Raw genomic sequence first — 27,883 nt, 5'->3', positions numbered from 1 at the left:
ATTGAAGTTTAACTAAGGGAGGGTTCAGTGTCACCTGATCCAGCCCTAACTATATACTTTATCAAAGGTTTTAAACCTAATCTTAAAAGTAGAGATGGTTTCTGTCTCCCAAATCCAATCTGGGAGCTAGATCTACACGTTATCTGGGCTCTTAGTCTGCAGTTTCATTAGTGTGAATTCAGAGATCATCTGCTTCACTCGTTGCAGCTCTTTCAGACAGCCTTACTGCAGTATCTCATTTGTCCTATTTGCTCCTTCTCGTCACTCCTCATTGCACTTGCTTCATAGTTCTTTCATATTTTTTGCCTGCACTGCAGCCACCATAGTGATGTTCAGTGTTGCACGCTATCAGCATCCTCTGAACTTATCTGGACTACATCAGACCTGCAAGGTTGCAGCTCTCACCACATGCCTCAGACAGCTGCAGTTTCCTTAATGCACATCAGCACACAAATAACAGAAAGACTATATTGAGAAGAATTTGTCACTGCTCACTGTCAAAAATACTTATGAGGCTCTGAATCGAGACACAGGTAGTGGTTACAGGAAAAGGGTCATAGAATGTGTCAAGCACTTAGATTAAGACAGTGCTGCTGACCAGACCTCATACCACAGGTTACACCCAGGGGAAACTACACCAAGTCTGTATGGTTTACCGAAGATACAAAAACAGGGTGTACCTTTAAGACCAATTGTCTGCATGATCAACTCAGAGTTTCTGGCTTTGATCCTCAACCCGTTGGTAGGCAGCTTTAAACGCTATACATCCAGAACACTTTGAATTTTGTTGATGAAACAATGGTCTCATATGATGTTACGTTTCTCTTCACTTGTGTTCCAGTCACTGAAGCAGTCACTTTGAAATATTAAACTTTTTATGCCATTTTTCGGCCCATTAAAATGAATGGACCACACTACAATTTTTCTGCCAATTTATTACATATCTGCAATGTTTTTATGATTTCAGCAAATTTTCTAATATCCATTTCAGCTTTTTCATGTCTTTTCAGCAAAAAGTTCAGCTTTTTCACCTGTTTTGAGCACAAATTTTCAGCTTATTCACCTCTTTTCAGCAGAATTTTCTGTTTCTTCATCTATTTTCAGCAGAAAGTTCAAAAAGTTCACCTCCTTTCAGCAGAATTTTCAGCTTTTCACCTCTTATCAGCACAAATCTCAGCCTCTTCTGCTCAGTGAGATGAGCAGCTGCTTTGAGAGCAGTTGGCACAGGTTCAAATCTGACCTGTGGCAATTTTTGCTTTTTTACTTCTTTTCAGCTGAAACTTCTGCTTTTTCAGCTGTTTTCAGCAGATTCCACTACACGGCATTCACACTGCATTTTCTCAGGAAATGCAACTTTTTCTAATTAAGGTTTGACTGTCATCACCCACTGGAGCACAAACTGTGTGTCATCAGGACGCTACGAAAAAGAGCGAACAGCATCGCCGAAGATACAGCAGCCAGGAAAGCAGAAGAACATCATATCAAGAAGGCGGAGGAGAGAGCCTAGTGCTAAATCTTTCATCTTTCACAATCTTACAGTGCTGTGATTGAACCGAACAAAAAGAACAAAGATGTTTTCATGTTTTCTCTTTATTTGTTGGCTGGTTTAGTCTTTTGTTTAAATACACTTGAATAACATGAAAACAATATAGATATATTTTTTATATCAAACACTGACCAACATTCATTCAAAATAATAATAATCTTCAGACATAACTACAGTACATCAGGGAACATTAGACAGATTTTGTTTCCAAAAACAAAATACTGAAACTGTGCAATTGACGATAACCTTAATATCGCATTAATTTTGACCTGAATTGAATATAAAATTCATTTTAATAATCATAGCAACATATCATTAAAATTTACTAGATAAAATCTAAAGAAATTAAAACTGAAAATAACTGACCTTAATCTGTTTTTCCAAAATTTATATTAGATAGATTACATTATTTGATCCTAGTGTAGCAGCTAAAGAAATATTGCATATTGTAATTTTTTTAAGTAGTGCACCTTTCAGGTACACTTGGACAGCAAGTCTTCAACATGATTCACTGGCTCCTATAAATATTTGCAGCTATCACTGCTCGGTGTTAATCCCCAGGATCCATACAGTCACTCAGCAGGAATAACTTGAAAATATTTAATGTTTAAAACACAAGTCAGGAGGCCTCAACAATACTCAACTGGGCAACAACCCACTGTCTTGTCTTGTTTTGTGATTATCATTGTGATTTTCTCACAACTTTTGTGGGTAAATGGGATTGATGGCAGGAATGGCATATGCAGTTTGGGGATTTAACAGAGGAATGGGGTAGGGGTAGGAGTAAAAAGCAGACCCGATGAGAGCAGAGGGAGGTGGACCCATTGGTACATTGCGATACATTAGCTGAGAGGGAGGTAGTCTCATTCTGCTGGGGATAAATGAAGGGGGTAGGGGAGGTTGGAGCCTGGAGTCTCTGGCTGTTTTCTCGTAGCCTGACAGGACACACGGCAATGGCATGGTGGCGGCGGAATAGGACAGGCTCTGCTGAGCGGGAGAAACTTTCTGTTGCATTGTCCTGGATTTCTCTCTCTTCTCTGTCTGACAGGGCCACGGAGACATCCTCTTTGCACAAGTCAGAGAGTCGTCCTGCTGAAGCAACCTGCTCGTTTGGCCTTTGGTACTTGGCCGAACTGGAGTGGGTCGTAGAACATTGCCAGATTTTGGAATAACTCTGGTGAAGCTAGAGGTAGATGTTGGAGAAAAGCCAGGTTTCACAGAGTATGTGGTGGGTAGCTGGAAAGGATAAAGGTAATGTTTGGTTGCTCCTTTGTAGGACTTCCAGTCTTTAACTTGGTTTTTAATCGAGTCAGAGACGATTTGAGAAACATCCTTATTCTGTCCTTTAGGTTCTTTGTGTGTCTTACTAACAGTCTTGCTATCCTCACTGCGGCCCGATGGATTTTTGACAGAAGCGTTTTGGGACATTTCTGAGCTTGATGCAGCTTTATCTTCACCTCCTGCTGGACCTTCCTCTGATGAAACAGAGTAAGGGGAGGGGCTGCGGGAAGAGGAGGAGGATAAAGGGAGTGGGGAGCCATCAGAGGAGTTGCAGTTTCTGCTGGAAGAAGCCCTGGCTGGAGACTGGGAACAGTGGATGACGGAGGGCCTTTCTTTATCCTCGCTCTGAGAACTGGGCGGCAAATTGAGGCTAGCCTGAGCCATTCGCTTTTTTTTCTCCAGAGGAGAGATGACCTCTCCGGCTGCAGTCGATAACTGAGCAATCCACGAGTTGGATGCGGGGAGAAGGTAAACAGAAGGGCAGACATTATTGGTGGCTCTGTTTGGCTCAGTGTGGTGTCTGTCAGCCCAGAGAGCAGAGTGAGGATGAATTACTGCTTCACTTTGACAGGAAGATTCTGGACTTCTCTGGGTGAGTAACTGAAATACATAGAGGAGGAGGGATTTTAGAACACAATATAAACAAACACTTCTCTTTTAGGTGTTTTGTCAGAGTTATAATTTGTTACCTCTGAATCAATGTCTCTATCTGAATGAGTTCTTTTCCTCTTCCCTTCTGCCTTAGTCATCTTGCCATCCAAATTTCTCTTGTATGGCTTTCGCGGTTTGCTTGGAGGCAGGGGTTTGTCTTCCTCTCCTTTTATATGCCTCTCAAAGGGAAGCACCAGCCTGTCACATAAGCAGCACAGTTTAAATTGAGTCTCAGCCGATCTTATAGTGTTTGAACCAAAAAAGGTTCTTGAGAAACAGAGTCATCCTCACCTCTCATAATGTCTGCGAGTGCAAGTAGCTGCACTGGTGCTACCGGGGCTTCCTCCCAGCTCATCGTAGACTTTCTTCCAAAGGCGTCGTGCTGTCACCTGTTGACAAAAATGAACATGTATAACAGTTCAAAATCATTACACTATTTAAACAGTTCCCACTAGGATGGCAGTATCTGGTATCCTAATTTTATGCTGTTTCTATCATGAAACCAAAGACTGTATATAAAAGATGGATGTAACCACCTACTGGTCCATTCAAACCACAAATCCTCAATTTTGTATTTATTTATTTTTGGAGACAAAATTAAAATCAGAATTGGGCAAGAGGATTGACAGTTAACAACATGCTTGCAGGTATGGGTGCACTGCCACTTGTTAGTGCACGGGCAATTCATTTATCCAAGGGGGTACATTAGAAACTGAGAAACAAGGAAATTCACCAATAAGGTGGAGTCAGTTCTGCTCGATATTAATTCTTTGAAAGGGCAGGCTAAAAATAGGACCCCGGTGAGGGTGTGGCCTTCCACGGAAGTCCCAGTTTATCATGGAGCCCCTTGGAAAAGTTAATTGTCCACCCCTATATTAGAGTTGTGTAACATACCAAGGCAGCAACAGTGTGATTAAAAGGTCCAAATCAGAGACTTGACCTGGACTAACACCTAGCAGACTGCGCTTGTGTGAATTAATTTATTCATTTTTGTACCTCAGGCGCTTGGACCCTAATATATTTACTTATAGACCTATTTGTAAAAATGTTTTTGAGGAAGGGCAGTGGTTGCTTACCCTTTACATGCCATGTCTGCTGGTTTTCGGTTTTGAAATTACACTTTCAATTTTAAACCTGTGCTAACGTAGGTGGCTCATATTGGTGTATTTACAACCTGGGACAAAGCAACGGTGGTCAACACGAGCCTCGATCTAGTTCCATTTCATTATGAGTTTCACTCTCACAACTTATGCCACAGTGTCAACATCAAAGAAAACAGAGCATGGGGAGCGATGTGTTGACAGCGTCGCTGTCTGCATCTCTAGCACCTAAACCTACAGCTCATTTCCACTTAAAAGCCCGCCAGCAGTGAAGCCTTTTTTTGCATCTGTTACATAAGCTAAATAAAGTACTTACTGAATCGTAGCCTCCAAGTTTATCAACAGCTTTGTAGATCTTCCAGAGATTAACTGAGAGTGGGGGGGAAACACACACGCACACACACATGAATAATCTACTTCTTTTTCTAATTCCATTTTACTAATGTGTTTATATAAAAGCAATAATAGAGTAAACTCACTTTGTTTAAAGCCCAGGTGAGGAATCCTTTCAATGGGTGTACCTTTCTCCTTCATAAAAGAGTGCAAACTTGAGACAAATGCCTTCTCCTCCATCTGCACCACACTGGCCCTTCCTTCATCTTCACATTCAGTTGTAGAGTCGTGAATCTCAATAACAGCAGGAGAAGCCTACAGTAAGAGGAAACAGATGCATGAAAGGACTACATTAGTATGCTTTGTAAATGTGTCACAGTCCACTGTTTTACAGCTGAAGGTACTGTAAGAGAAATGGGAAAAACGACATGCAGAGTTGTCTCATGAGACACAAATGTTGAAATGAAACGTCAAAATCAGAGAGTAGGGTTTTACCGCTACTTTCAATAGATAACCGCTATACATCCTGTCTGGAGAGAACGCAGCAGACTTGTGGGGTTTTTGGTCTGGAGCTGTCAGTCACTGGTACAAATGTCACTCAGTAAAATGAGCTTGAGCCGAGAAGAGAAAAGTCGTTGCAAGCGCTGTGTGTGAGAGTCAGTAGGTGAATAAATATGTTGTTTTGCAAGAGCTCCAAAAATCGCATACGTTTCTGCAAAAGTAGTTTCAGTGGCACTAACGAGGAATTTCAGATACCAAGAAATTTGGCGTCAAGTTCACATTACGCAGAAGTCCAGCAGAGGAAATTCACAATGTCACTATTTGTGGTTTGCAAGAAAACAGAAATGAAACAGAAAAGGCATGCAGAATTAAAATCGTCGCTTCAAAAGATTTCAAAAAGCTGAGACTCAAGAAGAGAAACTGTTGCTTAATTTTAGCTCAGATGATATTTCTATTGTTGAAGTAAAAAAAAGAAGAAGAAGAAGAACAAAAAAAAAGGGCAGCTAAAAACGAACCCTTGGGTGTGATAGTCTTCCGTTGTTCACAGCCACCGTGTCGCTCACGCTGTGTAAACACTGGTTCATACATCACAAACGCTGATATAGTCACTTCTCGTAGTGAAAACAAAGAGTTTGGAATTTACAGCATCTATTTAAATGTGAGATCTCACATCACAGCTGCATTTGATCAATTTCGGTAGATTGGATGTCAAGGGATACCGCAGTGGACGCTGTCAATATTTTACTTTGAATCACCACATATAGAAGTTGCTATTTCTGTGGCACTCATTGTACAACAAAACAGCTAGAGGCGGTTTCATATTGAATCAAGTTCCTCTATGTGGTTCCTGGTTCCGAGAAGTAAACCCCTAGAGTGAGTAATAGTGAAGGTGCAGGCCTCTAACCAAGATAGCCCAACTGAGTCACAGTTCAGTGGCTTTACACTCCTGTTCCCAGCCAGCAGCAAACAGCTCTGACTTTCCACTGTTTTCTAAAGGTTTTCTCATAGGCAATATTTTCTGCACCGCCTAGAAGAGCACCCCGGGCGACCTGCTTTTCTCGCCACATTTGTACAAATCAGGGGATTTTGATTGAATATGCGGCAGAATGCGCGCGCGCAATGATATTCGTCTAAAAATGTGAGAAAGTGGTGATTGGAATCTTGCACAGAATTCAGCTCGTCCGTTTTCAGTCATTGTATTTTAGATCTGATTCACAAAACTTTCAGGTTTACGCATCAATGATCGCCTACAGGAAATGTCTTCACTGTAAGCCACACAATGAAGCCCCTGCGCTGAAGATCGCACTCAAGACCAGAGAACAAATATCATCGTGAAACTTTCGGTTGATTTTCACAGATGAATTTTCTTTTCTTTCTCTTTTTTCTGTCTTTTTTTTTTTTTTTTTTTTTTTTTTTTTGGAAAACTGTGTGGGTGATGTTGATGTCAATGTGTTGATACACAATTCTCACAATGATTGTCAGCGGCGTTTTGGATCGATGCTATCGTCAGGCCAGAAGTCACCACATTAACCACCATGCTTTCAACTAACATCAGCTTTGGAAATTTCATGAGCTAATTTGTGTTTCTCATATTGTTCCTCTCATTTCACTTACCAGAACAGCGGCTGTGAGTGGCAGTGCTCCCGCAGTTTCTTTATGTGCAACAAAATATTGTGGCGCGTGTGTGTGTGCGTGCCTTTTTGAGGCCTCTCAGAAAACAAAGCAGAATCACTTATTCCTCCTTACTCATTTCATAATCGACCATAGAGATGAAACGACTGTACGCACATAATCAGCACTTCAAAAAATCGCCACTCAAATCCACTGAAAAGGGGAAATGAAAACACAACACATAACTCATTCTGAGTAGTCATGTCTGTAGTCACTGATTAACTGTAACTGATGGAAATTGCCCAGACGGCTGCCAGGAGACCAACTGTCATTTTTTTTTTTTTTTTTTTGTCATTTTATCAGCAGTGACAGAGTTTAGTACCTGCTTTGCGGTCCCCTTCTCTTCGTCACTGGCTGCCGTTTGTTGTGACGTTTCATTCTGGTCCTCTTGAGCTTCAAAGAGACAGAGACGGTAAACTCAACAAAAATCGAGTCATTTGGGTATGTGAATTTACCCAAGCCACCTAGGATTTTTTTTTTTTAAATGTAGGACATATCTTGGGTAGAAGTGCGCAATCTGATCAAAATTTAAAAGCACCCCTCATAAATAATATTAAAGGTGATTTTCATCACTGTTCTTGTAATTTGGTCAACAGTTATAATGTTTGATAAGTTCAGGGGGAAAAAAAGAAAAACAGTAATCTGTAGAACATATTGTCAACTGGGTGTGATATAAAACCACAGGTTGCAAAACCACTTCCTGCTCATGAACACAACCACTTGTACGCTGTACTGTATGATATTGTGACACAAGAGCTACAGTATTTAGGCAAGATAATCTCAAGCAAGATGAGAATCCACTGAGGCACTTTCATTCATTTGCCTGCCCTGCATTAACGTGAACGTTAGTGATTTGTGACATTTCGCCTGGCAACAGTTTGACTTTTACTTTAGTGCTTCCACGTTCAGGACTGCAAAATATAGGAATTTATGAATGTAGCTGGAAATAATATGAATGTTAAAAAAGCCAAACAAACAAGAAGAAAATACCAAGGCTGGGAATGAAATGCAATTCTGAGAATGACATACTGTCAGCTCAATACCATGAAGCCCTCCACCCACAGTGATATCATTTGTGTGCAAAACCAATATGCTTCTCTTTTGAGATCATTTATTTCCTGTGCTGTGGCTTGAACCTTTAATTCTGCTTTCAGTAGCCCTGAACTTCTCCATTTTGAGTGTTGGAGAAATATTTTTGACATATTGTTTTTAAAAAAAACGTTCCATTGCCTCTCAGAGGTTATTTAGCTTCACATGAAACACGCGCTTGTGTTGGTGTTCGAAGCAGAGTCGGAGTCGCATTATTGTGACAGATTAACTGCGGCACTTTAAAAGCCGGCGAGAACTCCTGTGACACTTTGTGACGTTTTGGGTCTAACAGTCGCTTCTGTCACAGATGAATGTCATGAACATGAATTTACTTTTGCAAAAATCTTCAAAGTGTCGTTATTAAACAACTTCAGAAGAACTAAAATCATCCCTAAAATTATGTGTTTAACTCGTTTCTATACGTTTGTAAAGCAACACATGTAAACAGCATCTACTTTTGAGTACAAAATCAAGATCGTTCTTACCCATTTCCAGATGCCTTCTAGTCTCCGGCTTGACTGTGACAGTAATTCATGCAGCGCTCACATCAACTTGACACCACAAAATAGGAAGGTGTCTCCACAGGACAGTTTCATTGGTTGACTGATGTAACACCGCAAATGAGTCTGGGAAACTGAGTCCTTTTTTTTCTTCCATCAGCTGTGTTTGAATAGTCAGCTTCAAACTTTATTAAAATCTGCATTTGGGTATCTTACAGTCTGACAGCTGCAGCTCACAGTGTGCTGTTTCTCATCTGTTTTTCTCCTGAGGACATGCTATTGTCTATACTCGTGGTGTCATCAGCACATGAAACACATATTTCTGATTTTGTAGAGATTACAACAAGTGATTCTATTGAAGATTTCTTATACAGCTTTCATGTTAAACAAACATACCGACTCACAAATACCTCCAGTCACATGTAAGTTCAAATATAGTTTAAATGGGGGCGTAACATTTCCTGAACATGTACACTAATGACTATTCTCAGGTAAACATAGGAAGCTATCACTTATTAACATCAGTGCTTAAGTAGGTAAAAAATATTTCTTTAAAGCAGACGGTGTCAAACATAGGGCCCGGGGACCAAATTCGGCCTGCCGAACACTCCAATCTGGCCCAATGGAAAATGTGAGGGAGGGCATAGATTTTGAAGTAGCTGTAAGTTCCAGCTGATAAGGGCCTCCCCCATGACCACTCATAGTGCACTAAAATAACTAGATAAACATTTAAATGACTAACAAGTTCCTGTTTTTTCATTCCATACTATAGAAATATCTATTTTTTTTAGAACAAAGATACAAAAATATATTTTCTGTGAATAAAAAACCTCACAAACTTTCTTTTATAATTACTGATCAGTCTGGACAATGTGCTACCAGAACCTTTCCCGTAATTTTACACTTTTATTTCTTACTATTTAAGCCCAAAGAGTCATGCTAAAAGGTTTCCTGTATTTCCTGCAGCAGCATTTCATTGCACTTCTTATTTCATTCAGTGTGTAGCTAAATTTCTTTAGACTGTTAGAAAAGCCAGTTTCAATGGTCTGGCCTGCTTAAGATTAAAGTGGGCTGTATGTGGCCAACAATGTAAACTGAGTCACAGAGGGATGCTTGTTTACTTCATGAGCAATGGAAGATATGGGGACTATTTTTCACATAGAGGTCTTATACTCTGACCACATGATGTGCGTTCTGACTTGTAAGATTTGAAGGTTTCTGTAATAAAGCTAATAGGATCTTTATGCATACATATACATATATCTATAAAGACATTTATATGTAAGCTATTGCATCTTTCGCTCATTGCGTACTATCCCTCAAAAAAGGTCACACCTGGCACATTTACTTCAATCAAGCTGTTGAACCACAGACTGTGTATCTTTGTGTGTAATCAATGCTTTGACCTATATATAACGGTGAGGCTAGGCTAACTGTGCAGTCAAGTTTCTTATTATTTTAAAAGGTCAGCTTTATCTGCTTGTTGCATGTACTGAATACAGGTTTTCAAATTTGCCAGCCTTACAGCAGATGTAAGGTGAATCATCGTTAAACTCGTAAGGCTGTCCAGCGTTCAAAAATCCCTGTCACGCATCAAGTGACAGCACACTTATTCACACGCGTGATGGAGGAAACATAGGGCCAAACAAAGTATAGGTAACATAAAACACAGCAAAGATAGGAGTCATCCAAAAGCCAGCAGGCTACAAGAGTGTTATTATGCAAGTGGGAGTGTCTGTTTTATTGACATCATTCGAGTATATTCAGAATGTTCATTTTTCAGTGCATCATGTTTAAAAGGTTCAACTTTCCACTGTTACTAGAGTTGGATGTATGCAAACCTGAAATGGCATTTTAAAATTGCACCATTTGGGCGAAGGTGTTTTAGACTGGATTCACTCATGTATGTGCCTTTGACTCATAGCAACTTATAGAAATTAAAGACATACTCTAAGTGGTAACATGTAGGTAAATGAAAGCTTTGAAATTTCCTGGCAGCTGCAGGGATTTAAGCCCGTAGGTCGTATTTTAAGGAAGTGTGAATGTTCTACTTCTTTAAAACGGTTTCTACTGACCATCGCAGAAAGATATCACGTTTAAAAATAAAATGCCAGGATATGGCAGAAACAGAATTTTCCACTAGAGATGAGTACCCCCCCCGCCCCCCCCCAAAAAAAAAAAGAAAAATTGCGTGAAAGTAAAACGGTCATCTGTCACCTTATTACCAGTTATGAGTCAGAGTCTTGAGATTTCCTGCAACTCGGGATGCACTGGAGTGACTTTTCAACAAAGTTGTTTTTCTTATTTGAGTAATATATATATTTTGTTGCTCTTCATTTTTTTTCACCTGAATCTCATTTTAAAAGTGTATTTTCCCCTTAATTTTCCTTTTGCTATGTCACACACAGCAAACCTATATAGATCTCGTGATAAAGCACCCGAGTCAAGAGATGCTGCACTTGACGCGATCCACATTTCCTCCGCATGTTTTTGATCTGTTTGAAAGGGGGATGCCCTATTCCTCCATCTGTTGCGGATAGAGTGTGACATTTCAAAATGATTAACACTTCAAATGTCAAAATAACCAAATATCTACAAACTGCCCAAATTTCAAAGGGCTTTTTTTTTCACGACTGATAGACATGTTCTTGTTTTGGTTTTTTGAGAACATGAGCAAAGCTGCTCAAAAAGCAGTGAAAGACGTGATCGCAGCCGTTAAGACAAGCTGAGAAAAAATTAACTTAGAAATATCAGGTGTGAGAAAATGTTTGCGCCCTCCCCTTGAGGATTTATAGGAAATGTATCTTAATTCCAAGTAACTGTGACAATAAATTTTGCAGAAATCTTGTGAGCTTTTGTATCTCCTGCCGCTGAAAACAAACGCACAGACCTGATGTGCAGATGAGCAAAAACATCATTCGTAAGAATGAGAAAATCCCCAGCTTTTCATTTGTGACTTTCACTGACATAAACACTGTGAGGTTGAGAGGAGGGCAGCTCAATGTAAATGAGATGGAGAGAATATTGTGATTTCAAAACACTGATTTCCTGTCTGAAGTGACTCACTATCCTGGGAACAATCTGCAGTGTGTAACTGGCACATAACGATTCCAGTCACGGTGACAAATGGTTATTAAGCAGGCTGCAAAAAAATTCTGCGTTTGCTTTTTTGTTTTTGTAGATTAGGGATTTAAAAAAGATCTGCACCTCTCCCCGGTTGTTTTAGGGATCGGCACCGATCTTCAGAAGTGAACTCGCAATAATTTAAAGCAGAGGTTTAAAATTTAGTTTCTAGATTGTGTAGGCGTATGTGGAACTTGTCCTGAAACTAAACTGGCTGATTAATTTCTTGACAAGCCAATATTAATTTACATTAGAAAAAGAGTTTCAGTTCAAATTTTGAATTTAAACAAGCTCAGACAAAATATTCATGTATTTAAAGCGAAGCAGGAGGAAGAAGCGCGCTCTTCAGACCGTTATTAAAGTGCCATCTCATTGTGGGAAGTTCTTTAACTGCATTTAAACTCAAGATATGAATGATAAAGGCTCATCAAAGGCGAGAAGATATAAGGCACTTATGTGACACATGCAACGACGAGGCCTTGTGACAATGTGACGCTGATAAAACAACAACAGAACTGCTCTTAACTTCTCTGGAAATCAAGTTTGCAATATTATAAAGCAGGTAATTTCTTCACTTGAACACAAGATTTAACTGAAGGATGTGGGAGAAGCAAAATCTGATTTTCGTGTGAAAATGAAACCTATGCATTAGAGGTGAATTCCCCAGCTGTTGTCTCATTCCAGGAAACTGACGTTAAAGCTTGTGTATACATCTGAGTTCCTGTTACACCTCTGAAAATCCCTGAAGGTTTTCTATGTTATTTCAACGTGTTTCTAATGTACATCTACGTCTGTTTTTAAAAAAGAAAAAGAAAACATGACAACACAGATTACCTATTTATTTTTTATTATGAAGGACGTTTGTGCATTACAATAGACTCTGGAAAAAAAACCTCAAACATGAAACATTGGAATGGATAAACAATGCCCTTTGCTATTTGCGATCAACTCATTTCTTTCCTTTTGTTAACTGACCTCAAAGTTCAAAAGAGCAAAACATTTTGTTCCATGATAAAAAATAGTGGTCTTGCATAAAATGTGCCGACAAGCTGCTTAAACGTGTCAATAAAATGTTATCACTGCATTAACGCCCCCGTCATAATGGCACCATAATATCGTCACTTATCGTCAGACATCTATTATACACTCAGTCAACCTCAGTCCAGCGAGATCCAAATATAACAGAACAGAAATAATGCTGATTACGCCTTCTCCTTTTTTTTAACTTCTCCCTGAAAAGTTCAATATGTTCAAATGGTGAAATGATGCGGCCCATATGAGGAAGGAATTGAAATGAAATGAAAGCAAAAACGTTTGCTCACAGTTAAAAAGGAACCACTTTATGCATTTCCTACTACAGAGCCTACCACTCAGAGCACAGCAAACAAGTTGTTTTTTTTAAATATGTAATTAACCACAGTCGTATCAGTAAAGGTTTCAAATTCACACAGGATGTAAATTCAGTCACATAACAATAATAATAATAAAAAATTATTCAGTCTGCCGGTACAGAAAGGCAAAAATCAAGGCAAAAGTTTATTATGTAGCTGGTACCACCACCTTTGATTTTTTCTTCTTTCCTGAAATGGAGAGGAGCAATTGCTACAAAGTAACGACGAAATTATACCTGAAATCAAACTGAAGCCACTTTGGAAGAAACGTGAAATAGAAATGCTCACAACAGAATTAAAGAGGCTGACACTGCATCACATTTACAGGACTTAATTTTGGAATGACAAAGGGAGGTTTTTGGTTGGCCTGTAGGTCTTCACAAATCCCTACGCTATGCCATCACTTGCTTATAACATCAACGATTTAATGGAAATACTTTCTTGAAATCAAAAGCTTCAGGCCCGCGATGACCATTCATGATATTTTTATCCAGGAAGTGGAGGCTCATTTGCTTCACTTCGGCCTGATATCTAGTGTGTGAGGACTGACGTTGCTGTGTGTCGTGTTTACTGCAGAGGTCCTACGGGCCTGCCGCTCCGATCGATGATCGGCGGGGAAAGCGGCGCGCCGGGCTTACATGACCTCCACGTAATTGGCCGGGAACATTCCAAAATGGCCATCTGGGCCGTAGCCTCGCCACCAGCCTTCGTCTATCATCTCAATCCCGGTAATGATGTCGTCGGGGTCGAAAGAGATCTCTGTGTCATCAGCTAAAAGAAAAGAAGTTTGGGTTTATTTTAAGAAATTTCTCAACACAGTCAAACTTCCTAAACACTAAAACCACCAAAGGTGTCACTAAAACTGCTCTGGCACCAAAATAAAACCCCATGATCTCAGATTTCATGACTTTTCCTAAAATTGGTTTATTAATCATACAGTGAATTCTAGGGTGTGTGGGTAAAAAGAAAAAAACACACCTCTACTTAGAAGCACCAAAAGAGTCATTGTGACCCTGATAGGCATCAGTATGAAATACACACATTTTAACATAAAGGCTGAATTAAAATGAGTCAGAGCCAGTGAGGTGTGCTTGACTTAGATAAAAGATGAATAGCTGAAGGGCTGAATAGGTTGGATATTTGAGATGTTGAGCCAGGGCAGCGTGGATGCTGCAACTTCTATTTTCATTCTCCCTAATCTTTGTTCACGTCCCCTTTTCTGTCACTCTTTACTGTCTTTTACCCGTTTATTTTTTTTACAAAACATACTGCTACTTTTAGGGTGACTTTTCAGCGTCATTTTCAACTTCACTGAGATACTGAAGCTAACTGGAAACAACAAGCACAGCGAGATAAAGCAATTCTGAACTCTGCATTACTTAGTAGCTACTGTGTCAGAGCTGCTGATAACTGTCATGTGTAGCAGGGATAATTAGGTTTTCCACAAAAAAAATTAATATACAGCCATATTCCTTCTATCAAGAATGTGTCCCATAGATAAATAGCCATATGTTGGAATTTGGTCAAATATTTGAGAACTTTAACCCGAGACTGACCAGCTTGGTAGTCATATAAAGCTCTCGCACAGATGCCTCTGTCTGATGTCTCCTCCGCAGTCACTTCATAGGTGTTAGTCTCCTCTGCCTAGGAGAGAACAGAGAAATTAGTTTTAATTGTGGCTGCTTATGTCTATCACTGTCCAGCCAAAGGTAAGTAAACACTCACTTGAGGAGGGTCTTCATAAACTGGCTCTGTAACGCACGAGTTAGCAGTCGGTGCTTCTTCTGGAATAGAGAGAGAACTGTAAGAATGAGTGTGTGGGGGGCCTGGGCTGTCAGCCTTACCAGCAGGTTTCAGGAACAGCCTTTTATCAAGATGCAAGTTTAGTTATTTTATCACAGCAAACAGCAAATCACGACAACGTGTTTATACTGAAGCAGATGGAAGGGTTGGGAAAATGATATAAAGGATTAACACTGCCCGTGAAATGAACCCCACCTTGCTGCTCCTGAGGGGCTGCGTCCTGCTCATCATACTCACACCGGGACGGCCCATCATCATCATCACCACCATCAGGCTCTTATCACCCAACACACCAGCACAGACATGCATGTGGAAGACATTCACAAGAGCACACAAGCTTAAATTCCACCACCAGGCTCAGACATAAGGGCGTTCTTGGTCTACTTAACTTAAGGAGCATCAAAACAAGTCTTAAGAAAACAGAATGGAAGCATGACTCATGATGAAATGGCAGATTACAAGAAATGTGAAAGATGAGACACCAGAACAACGAGACACGAAGCGATTCGCTGTTGTTAAGTGTCAGTCTGACACCCAACTTGTTGTTTGTGTGTGTGTGTGCACACGTGTGTGTTTAAAGCTCACACCTGTGGCATGGACAGGAGAGGCGGAGCCTGCAGGTACAGGAGAAGCTTGGCGCTGAGGTGAGCTGGCTCGCTCAGATTCATACACTTGCTTAGACAGAAAGGGGCTTTGAAGACGCCCTGAGCAGAGATGCACATTGAGCCCCCAGAACCCCCCAAAAAACAAAACAAAAATTGAAGAGACAGAAAACAAAGACCAAACAGGTTGAGCAGAGGAAGAGACAGCATTATGGCGACAGAGTAAAGTATGAACTATGAGACAACTAGACAGTCTGATGGAACATTTCAACTATGGAAAAGGACAGTGATGGGGAAATAATCACTTACAGAATTTATACCTACCACTACCTGAAAAAGATGCTGACATTCAATGATTTACATGACCAAGTCGTTGTTTACAGTGCGAAAATACCTGGCTGAGGGCTTGCAGGAGCAGCAGGAGGCACATCTGAGTCACTGGGAGTTATTCCTCTCTCTCTCTGCTTGAACATTTCTCTGGGGTTCACAGCACGCTGAGAGATGAGAGAAGCAGCCTCCTGAGAGGAAGAAAACCAATAATATGTACAAAAAGCATTAGACTGAGGTCGTTGGTAATGTGGTGGAAAGCGTTTGTCAAACGACACAAAAATAACAAATCAATCTAACAACATATGCAGTGAAGGAAGATGTCATGTGAGACAGAAGCTGGAAGAGAGGTGCGTTCCCCTGAGCATCAAAGGGCTTACACTGGATTAGAGATTTTGATTTAGGCAAAAGAAAAGAGAGTAAATTAGCCAGAAGAAGAGCACTTGGGTGAAGGGGAACTCACATTGGCCTTCTCCACAGATTCACCTCTCTTGACTGCTCTCGTCTGGGCTGCCTGGTTCTCCTCCTGCTCCTCCTGATAATGTTAATATCAATATTGGCACTGCTGACTTTGCTACCTTCCTGAATTGCGTTTAGAAGATGTATGCACCACCAAAAAGTACTCAAAAATGAACACGGTTAATTAAATGTAGTCGTGTCAGTGGCCCAGTGAGGCACTCACCCAACGGGGTTTTTCCTGCTCTCTACTCTCAGCTTCCTGCTGCTGCTGGTACTTCCTAATTAATAATGAGAAAACAGAGAAAATGTCATTAGAACCTTTGTTTAAAAAAGAAAAGATAAAAAGAAACAATTGCAAACTGGTCTCATTATTAGGTAAGCCTACTTTTGCTGGTCAATTTGAGAGGACCTCTCTTTGTCCCTTTTTTCCCTCATCGCTGCTTCCTTGGCCTCTCTGTCTTTCCTCTCCCTTTCCAGGTGCTTGCGCTCCTCCTCTGCCTTGCGCCGCTCCTCCAGTCGACGCTTCTCCTCTTCTTTCTAAAAGCCAATCACAGCAACAAGGTCAAACGTCACAGTCATTGAAAAGCTTGATTTTACAATGATTAATAAAAGAAAACTGCAGGGAAATTAGCGCCACCAAAAAGTTGCAACTAAGCGGTTACTCATCACAGTTACACTTGTGATGGAAAAGGCTATGTGCAATGTATTTTTTATAGAGTGAAAAATACATGGCACAAAGGAGCTTAACAGAAAAGGCAGGATGTGTAATATGTTAAAATATTTGAGGCATTTCTTGCATTTTCACAGAGATAAGAGACAAGTACATATTGTTTAATGAGTGTACCTCTGCCTGGGCCCAGAAGTTGTCTTTGTTGGTCTTTCTGATTTCTGACATGGCGTTGGTTTTCTGGTAGACTGAGCCCTGCATGACAAGAAAACAAACATCGATATGCCGTCCAGTGTTGGCAGAATTGCCAGAGTAAATTAAAATACAAAAAAAGTATTTTATTTCACAGGTTACTTGTGGATAAACTTCATAAACACATCCATATCAGATCACTTTTTTGTGTCAGTGATATGACACAAAATCTAAAAATCTGCTCAGCTTTTAATCAGTGCTGTGTCATCACTTTGTCATCATTCCCAACACAGAGCGCAGTGGAAAGGGCGAGACTGTATGCTGCTGACACCGGCGGTCAGTAGCACACAGCAGCTGAAATGCAGAATGAGGCCAGGATGTGACAGGATGCATGAAGTCCTGACTTGCCTTTCCTCAATATGAAGCAGCTTTCACATCACATTAACAAGGCTAACTGATAAACAAACAAACAAAAAAAAATCTGATACATCAAAGAGCGCTGAAGAAAATCAGAACAGAGGATGACTCATTTTTCAATATGTGCACAAGTGACCAAGAACAATGTTGCCTTTGTTTATTTTCTGTGTGAACGTGACTGTATTTCCACACCAGGGTGGCTTGAATACACTCTTCCTTCTGCATTCTCACCTGGCACACCCACTGTGCAAAAACAGTGAGAGATCTCACACAATCACTGCATGGCACATTTTCAATATAATGCAGATTGAGTTCACCGTGAAAACGCTCATGCAGCAGTACGAGTGCCAATATTTGGATGTCTGGATCGGCAGCTTCATTTCTGTGACTGTTTATGACTGAATGCAGATGTTTGGGCAGGGAAATGATGCTGAAACACGTGTGCAGAGGTAGACTGTGATTTGTAAAAGGAATAATGACTATTTTTAATATGGATCCAATTAGCTCTTATAAATCAGATTGCAGATGACCATTAAACAACAACAAAAAACCATTTAAGGCGTGTGCATGATCTGAGATAAAGGAGTCTAGTTAAGATCTAGTTCACTGCTTATCTTGTTCTATTGTTGACAGGCAAGTGGAAGTGCATACCACGGGACCCTGAGGACCGCTGTCCTGGAAGCGGCTGGAAGCTTCTTTGTGGAAGCTGTAGTTGGCTCCTGAGGCTTTAGCCACCTTTTGCATAATCGACTCGGGCTCCACATCCTCCTCTGCTCTAGCGTTTATTGTCACATGGGCCCCCTGAAACAGCAAAGAAGAACAGTTCCTTTTAAAACACAAAGGAGGAAACCCTTCTAGTTTCATCTTGGTTCCGACACACAAACCAGCCACAGCAATGAACTCCTTGCAAGTGTGGCATTATGTGTATCCATTATGTTTACTGAATGTCATGTGGTAAAGTCAGCGTTAAGGTGCATGCAGTTAGGCCTCCTCTGCAAACACAAGCAGACAGCAGTACAAATTCCAATGTGTATTTGAACTAGACTCAAAGGTTTCACACTACCTTCAGAAAATTGGACATGGCACTGACATGATTTGCACATATTCCCTTCCTGGCATCCTTTACTCCCTCTCCAGTCTGAAACGCAACAACATTTAGAGGGTTAGTGACCACAACAGAGACGGCAAACACATGTTTAAAAGCTGAGTGTCGCTCTGACCCAGTTGATGAGGACATATTTGGGCAGGCCGGAATTTGGATCCTGGACCCGGCAGAAAGCATACATCACTTTTCCACTGTTGAGTTCTTCAACCAGCTCTTCCAGTCCTCCATCTGATGCATGAACATCGTGGAAAAGTCAAATGGTTATTGTGGTTCATTGTGTAACTGTTGGCATTTTTTCCCCATTGCAAATCATGTGGTGAGAAAGCAGAGGCAAGCAGTCCTTTTGTGCTGATATTCCAGTACCGCTATGCTGACGGTGGCATTCCTGCACACATTTGCTAATATCGTGTCGAGATCATAAAAACTTGATTAAAATATCCACATGGTTACTCACCCCCTTTTTCTGCCAGTCGGATGTCATCACTGTTTCCCTCATAGGTGAACAAGGCCCTGTATAAAGCACCAGATTACACCTAATTACACCACTGGCTGAAAACAGATCCCACAGACAGAAAAGTGGATACGCATCATTTCACAGTAAACAAGAGTTGTTTTGCAAACCTATTCAAAGTATCACTTAAGCCCCATTTACACACGATACAGGGGAAACAGGTGTAGTGTAAACACTGCTGCAGTTTCTAATCCTCATTTCTAGCAGCCTTTTGAGTAATCTTTACAGGCCGCAGGCCCAAGAAGAAAATTTCCACTGAGATTTCTTTGCTGTGAAAATCCTAGTAAAAATAAAGACTAGCAGACCTAAACAAACAAGCTTTAGTTAATACATAGCTCCATTTTCTGTGTGTAAATACATTAATAATGGAGGCATTTGAAGAAGCCTTTCATAGAGTCGGGTTTTTTGTGGGTTATTTTTATGCAACAAAATATTTATTTAGGTGATTAATAGCAGGGGAGTTCCACATGAAGTTAATAATGTAAAGATTTGGCTGATATGAACTCATAATTGTGTCAGTTTTTAGTAAGTTGTAGGTAGGTGTATGGTGTAATTCAGGGATGTGTTGTGACATTCTTATTTCACTTGGCTTGGAGATCTCCTTCCAGAGACAACCCAGGATGCATTTATGATTTACTACACAGATGAACTGATCTGCGCCTCCACAGAATTCATAAGAAGCAGCCACATGTTATAATGCTAATTATAGCTCAACACAGGCTCCTGATTTAAGCCCAACAATAAGGCTTACAAAGTGAAAATCCAGTGTGCTGTGGATTTTAAAGGGCATTTGCTTGTTATCAGGACACAGCACGTAGCAGTTCATATCAGAGGAACTTGCTCACTCCGAAAGATCACTTCTTTATTCTACATTTACTTAATCCTGTTAGCAGCACCATTTTAAAAAAGCAACAGCGGTGGCTGTCGACTGCTTAAAATGAGGGAAGAAAGGCAAACATTGATTTGATGAGAGACATTTTCAGAGTCCACACAGAGCCACCAGTCCTCTCTCTGAACACGTCCTCCTGGGGATTATCTAATTCGGGTCATCATTAAACACGGCGGCTGAACTTCAACAGGTTTAAATTTCAAACCACAAACACTTTCTGCAACGTTAGGTAAAACAAAGAGGAAGTTCTAGTATCACTTACTGGTTATAAATTACTTCTGATATGTTACCAGGAAGTGGGCAAGGACGCTAGCGACTTACCTCACGCCCTTTCATGATTTCATTTAATTTGAGCTAAAAATACAGTCAAAGCATGGTAGTTGGCTCAGTATAGCCGTCAGACTGACAACACTGTAACTAGCTATCTCGTTAGCACATCTTTAAGGTTATTAATCAACAGATCACCAATAAATGTCAGAAACTAAACTCCCACATTATACAAAGATGACTCTTAATAAACGTTATCGGTTATATAAAAACTACAAACTCTAATGTGGTTCCCAAATTACCATTATTTCCAGGTAACTGGCTAAGTTTATTTTACGATAGGTTAAGTTACTTGTCGACTCGCTCAAAGCTAGCCAACAATGTAGCTAACAACCTCCCTCGTACAAACAGCTAATACTGCTATGAAAATGTTTCTCCTTACCAGTTGGTATTGGATTTTTCATCTACCACTTCTTTATATGCAGCTGTTAATGCAGGGCCATTTTTGCTGAGGTTAACTGCCATCGTTATTCTGAGTACAGCTAGCCAGCTAGCTACCGGGATGCGCCCTTCCTATTGGGAGGAGTGGCAATGATGCTGCTGACTTTCAGCTTGGGGGGGGCGCTAGTTTAGCCTCCTAGAGGCTAGATGTCAGCCATGGTGCACCCTACAATAATAATGATAACAGTGTGGCGTGACGCTGCCGATTTGGGGGTGTTGTGTGCGTTGTTTCTAATAATTTACCAGGTCGACTATAATTAGTTGCAGCGATGTTTCCGAAAAATCATGATGCAAATATCAAAGGTTTAGTGAGATCAGACGAAACTGACCTTTACGCAATCACTGCTGTCTGCACCGCAAAAATCTCCCATAATGTTACTTATCAAACGTCCACAGGACCAGTAAAGGCCTCACCTTTTACTGGGAACTCATTGAAATAAATTAGAAATTCAAAATTCTAACCCTACAGTTATTAGAGCATATTACATGATATTTTTTTTTAAACTTGTGTAACTTTAAAACAAACAAACCAAAAAAAAAAATGGTGCAAAATATATGGTTCCTCTCCCGTTTAAGATATACATTTCCCCCAAAAGTGTCTATATAGGAAGTATAGGAAACAACTATAGGGATCAAATGTAAAGGAAAATTATGAACATTTGTCTTGATTCACACTGGGAATTTTCATAAATATATCACACAGGCAACTGCTTCTCAATACCTGGCAAAGCTGCTGTAATATGGTGATAATGTGCTTAAAGTTAATTCACTGAACTGTGCATGTGCCTACACCCCAATACAGGTTGTGATACTCTATGGCAGGGTTATTTGATGTTCTGGCATCCACAAAAGAGCCAAGTAGACAGCTCCAAAAGAAAAGTAAGACACATTTTAGTCAATATCCAACCACAGTTGAAGGAATAGTAACAGTGAATAAATTTTAGCAGTAATAGGACTCACGGTAAAAATAAACACCAGTGTATGTAATTTGGGTATAATAAAACCCGCTTTAAGGCCATAAAACAAACCAAATCACATATTTCTCTATTTCTACCCTGAAAATGTCTTGATAGCAACATTTAAAGGACTGAGACATGAATCACTGCTGTAACTATAGTACATATTTCTCTCTCTCCAGAGATGAACCTAAACTTTTATTATAAAATAAAGGAACCATTAACCATTTGTCTTTAAGAAGTATGTAAGAAAATGTCTGCAAAATGTTAATTGAATGTTTTTTGGTTATGTCAAGTCAATGCCAACTCAAAAACATCATAAATACCCAATTTAAAAACCCCCGTGATGACAACAAATGCAAACAGGTGCTGCAGTGGTTGCCAAAAGCATTGTAAATGAGTCAGAGAGCACTCTGCTGGACAAGCTGTGAGGTGACACCATTTCTAAATGACCCCAAACATATTTTTTCTGATTATGTTGGGTACAGAAACATTGTGTGATATGCTGAGAAATCAGTCAGGCTCTGCATGAAATGACTGCAAACAACAAGAAATCAAGATGAACTTTATTCATGTTATAACAAGGTCATAATTATCTTGTGTAGGTTACGCGAAGACGTGACTGTTCATGATGGCAGTTCAAGCACACATATTCCAGATTTTAAGATGCGTGAAGGCTGGTCCTGCATTCAGTAAAAGCTAAGCTGATTTTTTTTCTTTAAACAAAACATTGTGAACTCTTTATGCAGGCTTCCAGTTTTACTGATGTAATGAATCACCCATTTTGGGAATACAGCCCTGATAGCAAATTTACAGTTTATATGACACATTCTCTCTCTCTCTCTCTCTCCATATATATATATATGTATACACAAAAATGAGGGTTAAGGAGGGTTAAGGCTAAACTTTTAGTCAGAGGTGTTAGGCAGATGAAATTCAACGAAATCCCTGATATTCTGCAAAATGGCTGAGAAGGATCACCAGAGTGCAAAGCATGCCAAGCTGCCTATATGAAACCGTACTGAACACGTGGGTTAAAGGAAGTCGATGTAGCATTACTCATATTATGAACTGAGGCTCTTGTTGAATAGTTGGAAGATACCCAGCTTTCTAATAAATAAATAGCTAGATGAATAAACACCAATGCACACAAAGACTGGACTTGTAGTATTACAGCGGAGGTGTCGGAGCATTCGGTGGGTACATTTTCAAAACATTTTAGTATATACGGTATACTTTCAGGACAACTTGTTTTGACACGTTTTTATTTTTACAGTAGAATATTAAAAATCTATAGTCAGCATCTAAACAATGGTGTTAATTCTACAATCAAAGCTTCTTAAATAATCATGCTTAGCTATTTACCTTTCTGTATGAATCTATTAAATAATAGCTCAATAGCAGAAATTTCTTGCTCCTTCTAATATCCAATAATTCCCTTTATACTGGCAGCATCGACGCACTGAATTGTGATTTTTGACAACTTTTCCAACTACTTTGTCCAACAGTTACAATGGATTATCTTACTATTACATTATGACACATCAAAATCGTGCTCAATATTCATGACACAAATGAGAAAAACAAAACAAAACAAAAAAAACAAAACACACTTTCAAAGATACAATTTAAAAAGAAAAAAAAGCCAAACATTATACCCTAAAAAAAAAAAGGAAAAAAAGTTTGCTGTCAGTGTTGCTTATTAGTGAAAAAAAAGCAGAACAATGATGAAAATGAACATAAATCCTGATATTTAAAGCATACCAAACTGTAATGTTATGATTTTAAGTGACACAGAGCTGCAAAACATCAAGTCTGTTCAAAAACAGCATCATTTGCAAGCTGTTCACAACCACACAACCAATCGCTTTAAAAACACTGAAATAAGTGGAGAGAAATAATGAGAGTAACAGTATGTTTTGGAAAGCATATATTTCTGTGCAGCACAGACCCATTGTGGTATGTCTTTGATCACGCTGCAGTAAGTTGCAGTCAGTGATGGGTCGTTATTTGAACAGAACCGCAAAATTAGGCAAGTGCTATTTTTAGAAGTCGGACTGTGTTAACCCTGATCATTTTTCTCACCATGGGTCACCGCATGTAAAAGGCTGATGATCTTCTTAAAGATACCTGAGTAACTGTACTGAGGAAGTGGCGCACAGCTGTGACTGCACGACAAAGAGTAGCCACATTCATAGCTACACAGCATAACATGTTAAACAGCAGTAGTTTTTGAGCACTATGGACACCAGCCGTCATTTATTATTCAAGACACAAGAACGATGGCATGTGTGAGAAAGATGGAGGTGGACGTTAACCTACCCGCTAACTTATAAACAGCAGCTCCCCAGTGTTTTCAAAACAACTCAATACTGTTACAACTCCAATTGCAGCGGATGATGGAGACAAATCCTTCTTAACACCTTTCACATTGTTTCAGGGCAGAGACAGTTACGTGCCAACAGATCAGCTGCTGGTAATGGCACTGCACACTTTTGTGTTCAACAGGAAACATTCTGTCTAAATTGCACATCAACATAACACAGAAAGGCCACCAGAAAACATGAAATACAGTAACAAGACATCCAGTGGGGTGCAGACAGTACCTCTGAAATGAAGGGAGAAATAATCTCCTAAATCAAACATTTTGTTTCTGAGTAGCACGACGATATGACTCAATGATGGTAAAAATGATGCTTATAAAAAGCAACAATTATAATGATCATCACAATAGCAAGAGTAACAGTTTAAAGTCTGAGTACGGTGGTAGGGATTGTAAAGAGTTTTCTGGTATTCCGTGTGGGAGTGCTTTAAGGAGTCCATTAGGTCCTGCTCAGCAGATCCATACAAGTCATGAAGCAGAGCACACTGTATCAGCTCAACACACACAAAGCCAAGTGGCACTGTACCTCATAGTACCGCTTCCTTCTCCAAAAAGTGGGCTGTTGTTTAGTTTACCCCCCTCCCCCAAAGTCCCCCAACTACTTTGATGCTCATTTACTTCAAGTTACAAATCATCTGTGTTTCTTTTGTTCTCGTAGTTCTGATCTCGTTCTGATCTCCTTGGTGTTCTCACATTGCATACTTCTGTGTCCATTCTCTTGCTAGTTTGTTGTACCTGTAAAACACATGCAATGTGAAAAGTTGAACTTAACCTCAAACTCAGAAGTTAATCTTGCAGCATGAGTGTACCTGGCTGTGAGCTCAACTGTGGCAAAAGCAGTCATGTTTTACACTTACTTTTCCCTGTCAGCCTTGTACGTATGGGCGATCTCTGGTACCAGCGGGTCATCTGGGTTTGGATCGCACAGAAGAGAGCAGATGGACAATAATACTGTGGAAGAAAGAATCAAAGTTAAAAATCTTTGAGAGGGGATTTATTATAGACATAACTGTGTTCTACTCCTACCATCAGCACAGCAAGATGTCCTTTCAACTTCTTAAATAATCAAAATCACATCTAGAAGCACTCCAATCATTTCATATGTGCCATTACAAATAAGTTCAATAATAATTTGTTAATCAATCACTACATGGATGCACGAGCCCAGAATTAGCAGATAAATCGGACCCATCTACAGTACAATCCAAAGAAACGGAAGGTATAATTTTACCTAAAGTGTAATTTTATGTTATGGCTTTGGCATCATTTCAATTCTCTCAACAAGCAGGCAACAATCTGTTTATCATAAATCTGTTGGCTAAATCTTTTTTCCCCAAACACTTTTTGGCTCATGTATTGGGTATATGTACACCCACACCACACATTTTAATTAATTAATTTTTTTACCTTTTGAAACTGTAAGTGCAGGTGACCACTGTGACCTCAGAATGTCCAGACAAATACTTCCATTGCTGTTAATATTTGGGTGGTAAATTTTTGTTGTGAATGCAACCTGTTCCAAAACATAGAAAAAAAATGATGTAAGGCCAATTATATGACAGAATAAATTTAAAAAATAAGAAGCATTGTGCCTCACTGTTTTACTCACTTTTGGTGGTTTAAAGGGGTAATCCGTTGGGAAGTGAATGGTGAGGAAGAACACTCCACTCTGATATGGACTGTCACTCTGTTTAAATAGCAAGAGAAATAAAGTAAGGGGTCATGATTTTCATTTATAAGCGCACTTTAACTGTATTGGGTGTGATAAGTGTTTCACTTACTGGACCCATTATTGTTGCCTGCCAATGAAACACTGAGAGGAGGAAAAACAAAATTATGTAAATCACACATAAATCTTCAAAGATTACTCAACAACTGTTAAACTACTTACAATCCTCTCCAACTGGTCCAGCAGAGCACTGGGCAGGAGGATCCCTCTGCAGGTCCGACAGTTCCTAAAAGTCAGAGCAATTACAAAGTGAATCAGAACGTTTGAAGTTCAAAGAAAACACAAATTAACTCTTGATGTGATGCTATCACAATCCATGTGCCAGCATACTGGCACCATCAACAGTTTTTGATAGACTACACAACAGTCTAGAAAACACTGCAGTCTCTGTGTACATAAATAAGAGATGAATTCATTCGCTAAGCATAACCTGGAGGTCTTATGAGCCACTAACGCTGGTAAGTGAAACTGGTGTGGGAATGCTTTTAGAGTGCCTGCACTCTAAAAGGAACAATATTATAACACAAGACGCTGCACTGCAATATAATGTCATAAATATTTTGTCCCACCCATATGTTCCATCTGACAGGCTGTTTTATATAGAAATAACACATCTGTAGCAGGAGAAACTAGGCCAAAACTGAAGCCTCATCAGTAGTTTGATGAACTACATACTCACGGATTAAAAACATTTATTTTAAATTAAAATCTAATTCTCCTCCCCCCAAGAGACATGCTGTGATATGTAATTAACTCAAATCAAAGCTTGGTTGAACACAGAAAGAAAAACAGCAGATATTCAAACAGAAATAAGGCCCGTTATTAAACATCTCTTGAATGAAAGCCTATCTATTCTGTTATATAAATATACACAGTGCCCTGCTCCAGTGCCCCATTTGCCATTCCATATATGGCAACACTGACACTAGGGTTCAATTTTGGCAACCAACAAGCAGCTGTCATTCAGCAACATCATCAGCGACAGTTACTGATACAAGGATAAAGACAACTGTCCGCCCACTGATTTATCAACAGGTCATCTACATACCCAACAATAATAAAAACAAAGAGCACACACTCAATAATGTCAAAGCCGAGCTTTACGTTGCACTGTGAAACACAACTAGAAACACTAACAAGAGTGCTTAGTAACCTTTCAGGAGAAAAAGGCATAATTTCACACAAAGAAACATTTAAAATAAACAGCGTGTTTGTTGACTGCGACCGTTACTGTAGCAGTGCACCAATGGGGCCACCGGTGGGTTAGCTTGTCTTTGTCTATAAATTATTTTAAACAGGAGCTGAAAAATCAAGCTAGCACTGCTAATTCGACCCAAAGAAAAGGTTAGACACAGGCAACATCGTTACAGAGGGGGCTCAAGCTTAAAAATATATATATATTGAAGATATGGCTGGCACTTGTAAGCAAATATACACTCACCTTCTGAATTCTTTTCAACGCCATTGCTTCAATGGCTATGCTAGGTAGCCTGTCAGCTAACAGTTAGCACTTCACACATAAAATTTGGCTTCTGAGGCCGCGTACTTTCAAATCTCAGTGTACGTATAAACGACAAATGCCGTCTGAGTCTGAACGTTTGGTTTCTAGTATAAGCAATGTGACCAACAGTGAGTTATATGTTGATCTTTCTTAGGAACAACTGAGCTATTTTGCTGCTGTCTCCTTCTCATTACTGCTCTTCTTTGGGTGCCTGGCAGCCAGTTTAAATATCGCGAGACTTTACTTAAAAGTCACGAATTGACCGACCTACAACTTCCATTGTTGTAGTTCAAACTGTAATTTAACCAGTTTCGAGTTACGATAAAAGTAAAAAAAAAAAAATCTGTATGAATAAAAAATAAAACCAGAGAAAGAAATATGATTTCGA

General features: G+C 39.8%; 3 protein-coding genes across 7 annotated transcripts; all 3 read right to left on the bottom strand.

Moving 5' to 3' along the window:
- Positions 1–1,756: 1,756 nt before the first annotated feature.
- Positions 1,757–8,680, bottom strand: arid5a (AT-rich interaction domain 5A). Its single transcript, XM_006805926.2, has 7 exons — positions 8,658–8,680; positions 7,406–7,476; positions 5,058–5,226; positions 4,895–4,947; positions 3,770–3,867; positions 3,517–3,676; positions 1,757–3,427 (listed from the first exon to the last, which is right to left on the bottom strand). The coding sequence occupies exons 1-7, from the start codon at positions 8,659–8,661 to the stop codon at positions 2,243–2,245; spliced, it is 1,740 nt and encodes a 579-aa protein (XP_006805989.1). The 5' UTR covers positions 8,662–8,680; the 3' UTR covers positions 1,757–2,242.
- Positions 8,681–12,625: 3,945 nt separating this feature from the next.
- dbnlb (drebrin-like b) lies at positions 12,626–21,005 on the bottom strand. 5 transcript variants are annotated; one of them, XM_006805921.2, is made up of 15 exons: positions 20,868–21,005; positions 19,213–19,268; positions 18,874–18,986; positions 18,717–18,791; positions 18,305–18,454; positions 17,222–17,299; positions 16,763–16,914; positions 16,601–16,655; positions 16,382–16,453; positions 15,986–16,109; positions 15,577–15,693; positions 15,185–15,265; positions 14,912–14,970; positions 14,743–14,830; positions 12,626–13,957 (listed from the first exon to the last, which is right to left on the bottom strand). In XM_006805921.2, the coding sequence occupies exons 1-15, from the start codon at positions 20,948–20,950 to the stop codon at positions 13,821–13,823; spliced, it is 1,440 nt and encodes a 479-aa protein (XP_006805984.2). In that variant the 5' UTR covers positions 20,951–21,005; the 3' UTR covers positions 12,626–13,820. The 5 variants fall into 5 exon arrangements, with proteins under 5 accessions (XP_006805984.2, XP_006805986.2, XP_006805987.2 ...); XM_006805923.2 differs by lacking the exon at positions 15,185–15,265; XM_006805924.2 differs by lacking the exon at positions 15,577–15,693.
- Positions 21,006–22,431: 1,426 nt separating this feature from the next.
- Positions 22,432–27,723, bottom strand: ube2d4 (ubiquitin conjugating enzyme E2 D4). Its single transcript, XM_006805920.3, has 7 exons — positions 27,436–27,723; positions 26,157–26,220; positions 26,047–26,078; positions 25,875–25,952; positions 25,673–25,778; positions 25,123–25,216; positions 22,432–25,000 (listed from the first exon to the last, which is right to left on the bottom strand). Exons 1-7 carry the CDS (start codon positions 27,457–27,459, stop codon positions 24,955–24,957), a joined length of 444 nt encoding a protein of 147 aa, XP_006805983.1. The 5' UTR covers positions 27,460–27,723; the 3' UTR covers positions 22,432–24,954.
- Between the last annotated feature and the right edge of the window lie 160 nt (positions 27,724–27,883).

This window comes from Neolamprologus brichardi, chromosome 12 (assembly GCF_056152115.1).
Source record: "Neolamprologus brichardi isolate AB-2024 chromosome 12, ASM5615211v1, whole genome shotgun sequence".
In the NCBI taxonomy this organism is placed as follows: Eukaryota; Metazoa; Chordata; class Actinopteri; order Cichliformes; family Cichlidae; genus Neolamprologus; species Neolamprologus brichardi.
This window is presented reverse-complemented; position numbering and strand designations above follow the sequence as displayed.